We start from the raw sequence: 12,556 nt of genomic DNA on the forward strand, positions 1-12,556 counted from the left end.
TGTCATCATATCTGCTCACACCTCTGTGAAGAGGGGCCTCAACATTATTACTTTATACAAAATCAATAGAATGTCAGATATTATGTGCTGTTTTCAGATTTATTTATTTTTGAAATCCTTGGATCCAGTTTTTTTGTTATTTTATTCTGGAAATGTTGAGTTTTAATCTCACTAGGTTTGCTTGAGGGAACCAGGCTGGTTCTCAATACTTTGCTAATGTAGTTCTCAATACCTACTTAAACACCTTAAACTAACAATGTGTACATCAGGTGTGGACTTTTTTATTTTAAATTATTTGGATAAAAGACAATATGTTTTGAAATTAAAAGTTATTAGGGAATCTTCTCTTCTCCTGTATATGTCTCACTTTGTAAGACTGCATGTCGTTCAGAAATCAGATTTGCTACATCTTCCTTTGCCTGTAGAGGGCGCCCTCTGTCTTTCCTCCCAGGTCAAAAGTCTGTCAAAACACCGTGACTCCTTGACAGCTTGCAATAGACATCCAGAGCTCCATAGTCACCCACTGTTACTTGCTGCTGCTTTTCATTGAGTGAGCAGGTGTTTATGCAGCTGATTATGCTTCCCTAGGCTTCATTATTGATGGGCTGCATAGAGTTTCTAGGTTGCCTCTAGCTGAACAGGTCCTTCCCAAAGTAGGGTCTTTCAGGTGAGTAGTGGAAACCTTACAGGAAAAATTTAGTGCTGTCAAGATGGGGTAGCAAGGTACCCAGGCACTGCCTAGAGAAAACAGTGGCCTTTACAGTTGATTTAGAATGGCTGGTGGCCATGTTGAAAATCACCCCCACTTATGAATTTATGAAGTCATTAGTAAAGCCACTTTTTTGACAGTGAATGAAAGTTCTAGGAGGAGATGAAAATTCACACAGGTCAGTGTTTGTGAACCTGCAAAGATTACTTACAAATCACTGCCTCAGGTGCAGACAAAATTAAATAAATGGAAAAGAAATAAATGTGAAGACTTGCCAGGGGAACAGCTGTGTACTTGGATGTTGTTGCACATGATTGAATTGTCGTTCTTATATGTGGTTCGTATATGTGAGTGTGTGTGTGTGGCGGGGGTGTGGGGGAGGGATTGTTGTTTATTTGAATCAAGGCACAATGATAGGTTGTGCTTTGGTTGTCTCCAACATTATGAGAATCAGTGGCGTATCCATATTTTGGGCTTCATAAGTATTGAACTCTGGAGAACCACTGATTCTATTTCACTTGTCAACATGCAACACCCATAAGGCAAACTGTACATAAGATGAGACAAATGTGGCGGGCCTGTTTGAGACCAGCGCATTCTCAGAGGTCTGTCTTACCAAATTCTACCGGCGTGAAACAACCGCATTCATCTCACACATCTCAATACTGGAAAAAATGCATCTTCTGTAGGGTTAAGGAAAATTTTTCTGAATTAATTTAGTTATTAACAGGAATGCATAAGGACATATTTTAAAATCATTCACAAATCTCACAAAATCTTTAAAATATAACAGGACAGTGACGTGTTTATCCAGACACAGCAGCGTAGCATTTAAAAGATAAAGCTGTCTATCAGCAGTGTTAGAGACACTACAATTAATTGGGTGCTGCAATTACTTTGTGAACTAACCCCCACACCTCCAGCCCCATGCAACATTTCACAAAGTGTGACTGAACACTCCAATAGGGATTTTTATTAACAAATCTGGCTACCCCTGGCATCCCCGACTACTCATTCTTCGTTTGTGTGGAAGCGTTGGCAGTAGTTGATAGGATGCACATGGAGAACCTGTGGTGCTTGGGTCCAGCACTGGTAGTTGTGCAGTGCATCGTCAGATTATTTTGAGGAGAACTGAGGAGCTCTTCAGATTACATCTTTTGTATTTCTGTGATTTAGCCTACTTTGCATTTCTTAAGAATCATTTTCACTTGAACAGATGCGTTTAGGTGTTACTTATTCAATTCTGTGAGATATTCACTTCAATAAGGTGAAATATTAAAAATACACAATGTAATACAAATTTACACAAATTCCTAAATCACATCTCACTACAATATGAAACACCACAAGTTGTAATATACAGTGGCATGAAAAAGTATTGTCCCTCTTCCTGATTTACTCTTTTATTGCGTATTTCTCTTACGGAATGACTATATAAAATAAAATTTTAAAATTTTATTTTAAATGAATAAAATTTAATATTAGACAAGTGAATCCTGAGAAAACTCAAAACATAGTTTTTCAATCATTATTTCATTCATTTAAAAGAAAAAGTCACCAATTAGTCATATTGCCCCTCTGAAAAATTTCCCCTTACTTTTGAAACAAAGAAATCAACAAAATTTTGGTTGATAATTAGATTCAGGTGACTGAACACAGCCAGGCTTGATTGCAACCAGCGCTGTTGAGTTTAAATGCCATATATATTGAACCTTACCATCAGAGAGAAGTAGTCACAACAAAGTTACAAAACCATTTCTAAGGTTTCAGGATGCAAGTGCAAGCCATTGCAGAATGCAGAAGACTTGGAGTAGTCGTGAATATTCTCAGGAGTGGCCAACCTGCCAAAATTTCTCCAACGGCACAGCGTCACCTGATCCAGGAAATCTCAAAAGATCCCAGAAAAATTTCCAAAGAACTACAGGCTTCTTTTGCCCCCTAGCTGTTGTGTTTTTGTTTTTTCCTGTCCATGTGCTTTTGTTTTCCTTGTGTTCTAGCCCTGCTCCGCTCTCCGACCTGTCTCTGCCCACCCGATCATCTCCACCTGCCTGCCTCCACACCTGCTTCCCATCATCTCATCAGCCCAGCCCTATATCTACCCTGCTTGTCTCTGTCTTGTTGTTAGTTTGTTGCAATGTTTATTGCCTGTAAGTCTTGCTGTTGTTGATCCTGCCTGTACCTTGACCTTGATTCTGCTTGCCGTCTTGCTCTGTTTGCCTGATTTTCTGCCTGCCTGGTTACCGACCCTGCCTGTTCCTGTTTTGACCTTGCTTTCCCCATGGACTGCCTGCCTGTTACGAACACTGCCTATTCCGGTTTTGCTACTTCGCCTGACATGTTTATTAAAGCTCTTGGAACCTGAAGCTCTTGTGTCCGCACTTGAGTCCTTGCCTGAGCCCTGACATCTTTAGCATCAGCTAAGGTTAATGTTCAAGACTCAAAAGTAAGAAAGAGACTATAAAATTGGGCTTCATGGAAGAGTAGCAAGGCGGAAACCAGTGCTCCCCAAGAAAAACATTGAAGCTTGACTTGCTAAAAAGCACCTTGATGAGCCCCAAGAATTTTGGGATAATATTCAATGGACAGATGAGTCAAAAATGGAACTTTTTGGAGGGTGTAAGTCTTGCTACTGTATGTCTGGCGTGAAGCAAATACAGCATTACACTGTAAGAATGTTATAACCACAGTGAAACATGGTGGTGGCTATGTGATGGTATGGGGATGTTTTGCTGCCTTGGGACCTGGTCAACTTGCTATTATTGAAGCAAGCATGACTTCTGCTACGTACCAGACAATTCTTATTTCTTATTCTTATTCAATTCTAGGAGAATGTCCGACCATCTGTGCGTGAGCTGAAGCTAAAGCGTAATTGGGTGATTCAGTGGGACAAAGATCCAAAACACAGAAGCAAGTCCACATCTGAATGGCTAAAAAGAAGAAAAATTGAAAATTGGAGTGGCCTAGTCAAAGTCCTGAATCAAATAGAGATTAAGAAGAGTAGGCCAAGATTCCTCCAGAGATGTGCAAGGCTCATATCAAGTTATAGGGAGTGTTTAGTTGCAGTTATTTTCACTAAGGGTGTTCCAGCCAGATGTTAGGTTGAAGGGGGCATTTACTTTTTCTCAGCGGTGATACGGGTGTATGTTAACTATTTTCAGTGAAGGAATAAAATAAACACTAAAATACGATGTTTTGAGTTTACTCATGTTCCCTTTGTGCAATATTACATTTTGTTTGAAAATCTGAAACCATTCAGTGCTCCAAATAGGCAATAATAGAGAACATCCTCATGACATCAAGAAGGGGTCAAATACTTATTCACGCCACTGTATATACGGAGCAATCTCATTTTAAGTGTTAGATAGATGAGCCTGTGGTTACACATAATCAACGCGTATTATTACCAAGACACCAGTGCTTTCGTTCCTAAATAGGGTTTTGCTTATCGACCATTTGAGATCATTTTGATAAATGTGTCGACAATTAAGAACACACACAATTTTGTGTGACAACTGCAACTAAACGAAAAGAGCCGAGGATTGTGTGCAACCACTGCTAAACCACTTAATCGGGTTTTAGACACGTTATATGCATACTCATGTGATATGTAATATAGTGTACTGTATACTGCGCCACATCCAGCGTTGTGGTAGAATGTTACATTTGCAGTGTGGTTTTCAATATTTTTATTTCTACATAATTTTGCCTAAACAACCTGCTGGAAATTGTGTCGATAATAATTTGGCGAGTAAATTGAAGAATCGAGATGGACAGTTACATACACGCCTTACAAATGGAAATCATCAGAAAGGCTGTGTACTTTTGTATGAACCGTCTGTAATACAATCCGCAACATTCACTGTCACCATAGCCGTACATGACTTTTAAAATGATGTAATAAGAAAATTGCGTAATGTCTTCCCACATACGTGTGTGCACTTCAGTGTAAGCTGTTTTAATAGAAACTCATTCGTTCAATTTTCATTTTCACATGTATGCCGGGAATTGCGCTCATTTCAGGGAGAAACTGGCAGCAAATGGAAGCTCCACCCATTAAGGGAAGCCTCCTCCTCCGTTAGTAGGTTGTACCCACTATTCATAAACACTTCTGCCTTTTGGATCACAGCAAAATCTCATTCCACTTGATGCTGATACTTTGCTGAACATTGAAGTCGTGCCTGAAACTTTCGCTTTTAACCGTGTTCACTCAGTTCCTACAGCAAATCTGATACCCCCATTTAAACCTATGCTAAAGGAAGAGATGGCCAGAAGCGAAGACAGAGAAAAGATAGTCATTAATGTTGGCGGTACACGGCACGAAACATTCAGGAGCACACTTCAGACTCTCCCAGGTACCCGCCTGGCCAATTTATGCACTTCTAGCTCTAACAACAAGGAACTGGAAAACGAGATGTTCTTCGACCGCCACCCAGGTATATTCGTCCACATACTGAACTATTACAGGACCGGGAAGCTCCACCGCCCGGCCGATGTTTGCGGGGGCCAGTTTGAGGAGGAGCTGGCTTTCTGGGGGATTGATGAGGTAGACATGGAGGCCTGCTGTTGGGTAAAATACTGCCAGCACAGGGACACAAAGGCTGCTCTTCACCAACTAGGGCCCCCCCATCTGGAGGACGTGCGACGGGACAGAGGGGGTCCGGCGACTTTCGGCATTGAGGATGGCCAGAACAGATCGCAGAACTTCGGAATGTGGCAACAGAAGATATGGGCTCTTCTCGATGATCCACAGTCCTCCGGAGTTGCAATGGTATGCCACCGCTTCTTCCTCCGTACATTGTATTTAGTGACATAGCTGGCATTGTGTTTGACATGTAAATCAGGGCATTGCGTCAGTATGTGGAATCTTAGGAAGTTCGGTAAATTTTATTTTTATAAGTAGATTATGCCAAAATACATGCAAAATTGTGTTTGGTCAATGTGGTTATGCTCAGCTAGGTTTCCACAATATAATTTACCATATAAGAAATTTTTGACCGTGGCAACAGATTAAGAGCCAGGACATGTTGTTCAATACAGGACTGATGAATATGTTGTATGATGGGGGGGTTGATTTCAGTGTATGAACTTACACATAGTAGATCTTTATTGTAAATTCCATTTTGAAGAGTTATAATGTAAAACAGAATGAAGCAAGCCAGGCATTGGGTAATGAGTTATCACTGTAAGTAATTAACTGGTAGAAAAGAAAGATTTCATATGTGAAATTTGTCAACAGGCAGACAGTTTTCTGTTTTTTCTTTCCAAAATAAATACTTTTTATTATTTTGTGAACAGCTCTGTTTTTTATGAGCACTGTGATGCCCAACAAGTATTCCAATTTAAATGACAATCACTCTTTTACATTCACTGCATTTAATGTTGAATTTATGTTTTAGCTCTTTTGTTTTGGTCTTTTGAATGGTGAGAATGCTGCCAAAATGTCTTGATTTCCTTGTTAACACTGCATATACAGATGAAATGAAGTATATGAGCAGTTGTTAGGATCACCCTCTTTCCCTTGACTCTAATGGCTCTGTGTATCTTACAGGCAGTTGGGGTCTTGTCCCTCATAATCATCGTAGTCTCCATCATCAACATGTGCCTGGAGACATATCAGCACTTCCATGGTTTGGAGCACCGCTATCACCTGTGGAATGAGACCGAGCTCTGGGAGACCATGTCGTTCAAGAGCACACCGGCGTTCACCATAGTGGAGGCCGTCTGCACGGCGCTGTTCACCCTTGAATTCCTAGGGCGCTTCATCTGCTGCCCGAACAAGCTCCTCTTCATCCGGGACCCGCTCAACATCGTCGACTTTGTGGCCCTCTTGCCTCTCTACCTGGAAGCGGGTCTCGGCGGCCTCTCGGGAAGGAGTGCGCTGGACTTGCTTCGGGTGGTGCGCTTTGTGCGCCTCCTGCGGATCTTCAAGGTGACGCAGCACGTCGCTCCTCTGCAGATCCTCCACCACACCCTACGGTCCAGCCTCCCCGACATCTGCTTCCTCTTCTCTTTGCTGGCGCTGGCCTCGTTCATGTTCGGCAGCTTGACCCTATATGCCGAGGGCCTTACCACTGATTTTGATGACACCCAATTCCGTACCATTTCCGATGGCGCTTGGTTTGCAGTGATATCCCTGACCACCATTGGATACGGGGACGTGTACCCCGTATCCAGGCAGGGTAAGATAGCAGCAGCTGTATGTGCTATGTTTGGTGTGTTGGCGTTTGCCTTACCAGTGCCTGCCATGGTAAACAACTATAAGAAATACCACACTTTGGTTGTGGCCAAGTTACACATGAGAAAACGACAGCAAAATCCCAACCTGAGAGCCCCAGTCGAGTTGTCCCCTGGGGATCTGGACAGACCAGAGCCGTACGCAGCCTCTTTCGGGCCATATTGAACCTGCCACAGGCAAAGCATCAGCCTTCCATGTAAAATGTGTCCTAAAATCAGGAAGCCACCAAAACGTCATCAGGTGGGGGTTCCTGATTATTAATTGGGTGTCCATAGTAGTGAAAGATAAATGGCATTGTTCCTCCAGTGTAGGCTGGGTTCTGTCGGCCACGATTCTGGCAACATGTATAACACCTATGGCTTGCTTAGATGATATTGGGCAGATAATCTTATGTCTCTCCCATATGGTCTAGCGGTTAGGATTTCTGGTTTTCGCCCGGGTTCAACTCCCGGTATGGGAAGGAATTTTTGGGCAGCAATGTAGCATACCGGCTAAGGAGCAGGACTTATAACCAAAAGTTTGCTGGTTCGGTTCGGTTGGTTGGGGCACTGCTGTTGTATCCTTCGGCAAGGTACTTAATCCACATTTGCCTCAGTAAATATCCAGGTGTATAAATGGATAACATTGTAAAAACCTGTAATTGATGTAAGTCACTCTGGATAAGAGTGTCTGCTAAATGCCAATAATGTAATGTGATGTATCTTCTGTTTGACATTCACTCTCCTGATGCACTGTGGGAAAAAATAGTTTCTATTGGCATGCATTAGAGGATTGCATTCAGTGGTCCTTTTTAACACAAGTGTTTCATGTTGGTATTTTATTTACCACTTAAGTGCTTGTATAAACCTTCATGAAACTCTGATTCTTCTCTGATTCTCATGATTTTTTTTCTCCTGAGTCCACACCATATTTTCTTACTTGCAGCTAAAGTGCTAGTTAGTCGTGGAGGGGCAATCAAGCAATCAAGATACAGCTTTGTTGCCTGAAATTCAACGTTAAGACATTCCCCTATGTTACTCCTTTGCCTTTAAAAACCGACCTGGGACCTGGATCATTACATTAAGACTGGAAAAATGACGATGGATTATAACTTGTTGCTTTTGAAGTGTATCTTGTCTTGATTATCTTGATTTGTAACAGAAAATGTACTTAATCAGAGCAGTATAGTATAACTTTTTAAGTACAGTTTAATGGCAGAATTACAAAGCTAAGACTAAATGCTATGAAAAGTTAGTTTTATGATAATTTTATACACTATGCATATGCATACACCAGCTTTGACTGCATGCTTATATTTTAGCAGATTTATACCTTAACACTGTTTTAATATTTGAGACTGTAATACTGGTTTGTTATTTGATATTCTGTTCCTGTGCCATTATTCCTACCGCTCTCACAGCATGTACTGTATCTACCTCACTATAGTGGTCTTAACAGATGCTCTGGATAAGAGACTCTGTCAAATAAAGCATAATAACAATCTGTTTGTAAGTTCTTTGGTGCTCCTTGGATTAACCCAGAATCATTGTTGGTTTATTCATTCTGAATTCTGTCTCTTTTGTCTCTTAAAATAAAAATGCAATTCTTTCAATTGTGATGTGAGCCAAATAAATGTGCTCACAGCTTTTGTAGTGTCTCTTTGCTCAGTATCAAACAATACAATATCAAATTGAGGCCTATCCGTGAGAACCGCTCCATGGACAGTTTTGGCATGGAGGAGCAACTGCTGGGTTAACAGTCAAACGGGATGAATTCATGGTGTTGGCTATTTGTTCACATCATCTTTTCATTCCTCTATCTGACAAATTGCAGGGTGCCTGAGAGTGGTGTGGCAAGGAAAACCTGGCTGACACACCCACCGCTCTACTCAACAGCAGGAAGCCACTCTGTTCTGTCACTACAGCCTTCTGAGCATTGTCAGTAGAGCACACGCCCCGGAGCCTTGTCAGCTGAGCCACTCAGGTCCCAACATAAAGTATTTTAACCTAATAAAATACCTAAATCTAACCTAAGCCTAAGATGTAAAATATCTGGTTGGGTATCAGACCTCTAAAGTAAATATTCAGTTTGTATTATAGTTAGCTAGCTATAGAATATTACAGCTGGCTCTGTTTAAGGCATTAACTGAACCGTGGCATTGTAGTCTACATGGTGCTAGCAATTCATGCTTATAAGTAGAGTCACATTTTTATTGTGTTTAATTCAAGATTGCATAAAAACCGCATACATTCAAATACTCTTTTGTTTTACGTTTTAATAATTTAGCACGTCTCAATCCAAAGGTAGAGGTGAAAAGTTATATAACGAAATGAGAAGATCAGAACAAAACAGTCTGTAATGTAGTGTTACTGGGTGTAGAACGACAAACGGACAATTTTAGAAATGTGCAATGGAAGTACGAGTGGTGTGGGAAAGCAAGTGGATTGAGAATAACTGTCAGCATCATCCCAAAAACTGTACCAAACACTTTTTTTTCTAGAAAAGTCATTCATGCATGGAAATGTTAACCAGAGTTCCTATTATAGGATCAGGGAAGTGGGTAATCGTGATAAGAGCTGGCTATTCAAGGAAGGAGAGCGGCAGCTCTCTGTCATGCTCAGTGCTAAAGCCCTTTGTCATGGTCAGTTCTGAAGCCATCTGCCATGCTCAGTCCTGATGCCAGTTCACCAGTTATGCCAATGTCAAAATGAATAAATACAGAATTAAGATCATCTTGTATAACCCACAGCCCCCAAAAGGCTCAAAGTCTCTGTTTTGCAGAATGGCTGTTGTGTTTTTCCTGAAAGCTTGAAGTGATCCTGAAAATGTGCTAGCAACTCATCAAAACCTCTGCTGGGGCTCATTGTTTTTGTGTGTTGCGAAATACTTTCAGACAAGGGAACTCTGTCCAAAGACCGGACCAACAATCTCATATAATTAAAAAGCAGCAGCTCTTGGAAATAATGTAGACCAGCATAGTTCTCAGACTTATGCTCAAGCTTGTGTGTGGTACCAGGGCACTGCAAAACGTTAATGAAAAGTAATACTCGCACTGGGCACTGTTCAAAAACATCATGGCATCAACACTGAAAGCGCCCTTTTTTCTATGCACTACAATTCTCCACTCAGAGGGTAAGTGAGAGAACTGCCAAACAGGAAATTCTTTCAGGAGCGGAGATGTGTAGCAATAATCAGGCTTTTATGGCTGTTTAACTCATCAAAGAGTTGTCTTCAGCTTGGGATAGACTTTGCCCCTTTCACTTTCTGACATGTGTTTTCTCATTCACAGTCTGGGGAGAGTGTGTGTGTGTGTTGGGAGGGGGGTTGAGAATGGGGCACATTCCTGTAGTAATGTCACTGCTGCTCAAAGCTCTGTCTGTTAGGAAATATGATAACTGTCATTAACATCTGGCCATCATTCTTCATCCATTGTCCTCTGTTCCCAGAGTGCTGGATATCCATTGAGCCAAATTGCATTTTACTCTGATTATTCTGTGAGAACATGCCTGAACATGCGCTCTTCAAGGAATTCTCAAAGAGACTGTCCATCAGAGGGCTATCAAACACAAACAAAAATAATAATAATAATAATTTGAAATGTTACCCCTTATCTTTAAAACAGGTAATCCAGGATCCATCTTCTACATATCCCATATAGATCCCCTTGAATGTTATATTGTTTGGTGCCTTTGTTACTTGAAAGGGATGGATACTGATCCCATACTAGCCAGCCATTAAGAACGGAAGCAAGCAGTTCTTTGGTAAACAATATAAATAGTTTAATATTGCCGAAACACAGTTGAAGCCTAGGGCGGCCATTAAATGACATAAATACCTGGCTATAGATAATTGGCAGACGAAACACTCAGCTAACAGTGATAACATACTTTTGCCTAGCTACTCAAGGAGTTCCCTGACAGCTGCCTTCACTCCAACAACAGACTAGTGTTGAACATGGAAAAAAAACAAGCGAGGTCAAGAAAGGCCAAGCGATTCCCACGCTTTACAATGAGTCTGAACAAAACCAACCTTTGTGCAGGGTAAAACTGTTTCTTCTCTTGAAATTTGGCTAAGAAGGGGATGCACAGATTAAATGCAAATGGTCATCTCTGCCTTGCTGTGCCCAAAGCAACTTTCATTTTCATGAGTTTGTTGGCTGTTCTGTCTTTTGAGCAGTGTTTTGAAGCACAGTGGGAAAGCATAAAATAGACCCAAAGTCTGTTTTCAAGGCATCAACGTAAAGCAAGGCCCAGCTTAGCGATCGCAGTTGTCCTAACTTCAGGAATCTCACTGAAAATACAACAGCTTTTGGTGTAATTGAATTTTGTTTCCAAAAGCCTGTGTGGGAGAACAGTTTTAAAGCTGGCAGTTTTATTTGTTGAGCACTTAATACAGTGCCACAGACTATCTGTACTTAAGTCAATGCACTTCTGTTCTGTAGTGTTCTGTGCTGTGTTAGTGCTAGTACTGTACCTAACCCTATTGAATGCACTTTTGTAAACTGCTCTGGATAGGAGCGTCTTCCAAATAACAGATTGTAAATACTTAATTCAAAATGTTAGCACTCTATCCGCTATACTTCCTCTCCACTTCATATCATGAGTTTAAATGTGTTACACTTACATTTGGCTGACAGATTTCCAGCTAAAAGCACATATTGATATTGATGGACTTCAATTTATTGTGTAAACAAATCACATCCTTTACTTTTAATTTTAGTTACATTGCCAGTTCTAAACAAAATACTGTGTATGTAAATGTTTTGTCAGCCTTAAACCCTTCTTTGACAATGGGTTCCTTACTACTTCACAGATGAGAAGTCCTCACATCCTGATATAAGATCGTTGGAAGATCATTTCTGAGCTTGCTGCCTTAGGCCAGGGTTACACTAGTAGATTATTTTTGCTTCTGAGTTTGATCTCACTGAATAAAGAGATTTTGTTGAAATCAAAATGACCAGCGCTATACAGAAACCCAACACCTTATTTCACAAATACCATTGAGGGGCTCCCATATCAGTTTGTTATTCAGCAGCTTCAGGAGTTCATAACGAGTTGATCATTTGAATCAGCTGTGTTGGAGCAGGGAGAGATCTAAAACATGCAAGACATGTGGTTCTCCAGGAGAGGGTTGGCCACCCCTGAGTTACACAATAAACTTAATGAACGATAAACGCATTGTTATCCAAAAGTGAAGCTTTTCTTATATGCATATGTGATTTTATTATATATTATATATGTGATTTTTTTATATATATATGCGATAACAATCTAAGGATCGTACTTCTGAAACCTCACTGGACAATTATTCCCCAAGAAATGTGAGTGACACAGCACTCCTCCAGACAGGAAATGTAAGGTCGTGGTTTGTGGAAAGGGACTGAGAGCAGAGCTGATGGGGTCCCCCTCATTGTAAAGATGGTCAATGCTCACATCCACAAAGGAAGTTATTGAAAATCTACAGAGACAATGAAATCATTCCTGGGTCTAAGTACCTCTGTAATGCCTCTGTGAGTTGCTGCTCTGTCACAGAAAAGTAGGAAGCCAACGCTGAAACATTATCATTGCTTTCATGCAAGGCTGTATCATTACTTCATTCAGATGAAATTGTGAGTTCAGGAAGCAATTGTTGTA

At 40.9% G+C, this 12,556-nt stretch overlaps 1 protein-coding gene across 1 annotated transcript; it reads left to right on the forward strand.

The window, feature by feature from the left end:
• Nucleotides 1-4,834: 4,834 nt before the first annotated feature.
• Nucleotides 4,835-7,430, forward strand: LOC118779029 (potassium voltage-gated channel subfamily C member 1-like). The gene is made up of 2 exons (XM_036530852.1): nt 4,835-5,477; nt 6,258-7,430. The coding sequence occupies exons 1-2, from the start codon at nt 4,956-4,958 to the stop codon at nt 7,107-7,109; spliced, it is 1,374 nt and encodes a 457-aa protein (XP_036386745.1). The 5' UTR covers nt 4,835-4,955; the 3' UTR covers nt 7,110-7,430.
• The last annotated feature ends 5,126 nt before the right edge of the window (nt 7,431-12,556 follow it).

The sequence above is a fragment of the Megalops cyprinoides genome, chromosome 6, assembly GCF_013368585.1.
Source record: "Megalops cyprinoides isolate fMegCyp1 chromosome 6, fMegCyp1.pri, whole genome shotgun sequence".
Classification (NCBI taxonomy): Eukaryota; Metazoa; Chordata; class Actinopteri; order Elopiformes; family Megalopidae; genus Megalops; species Megalops cyprinoides.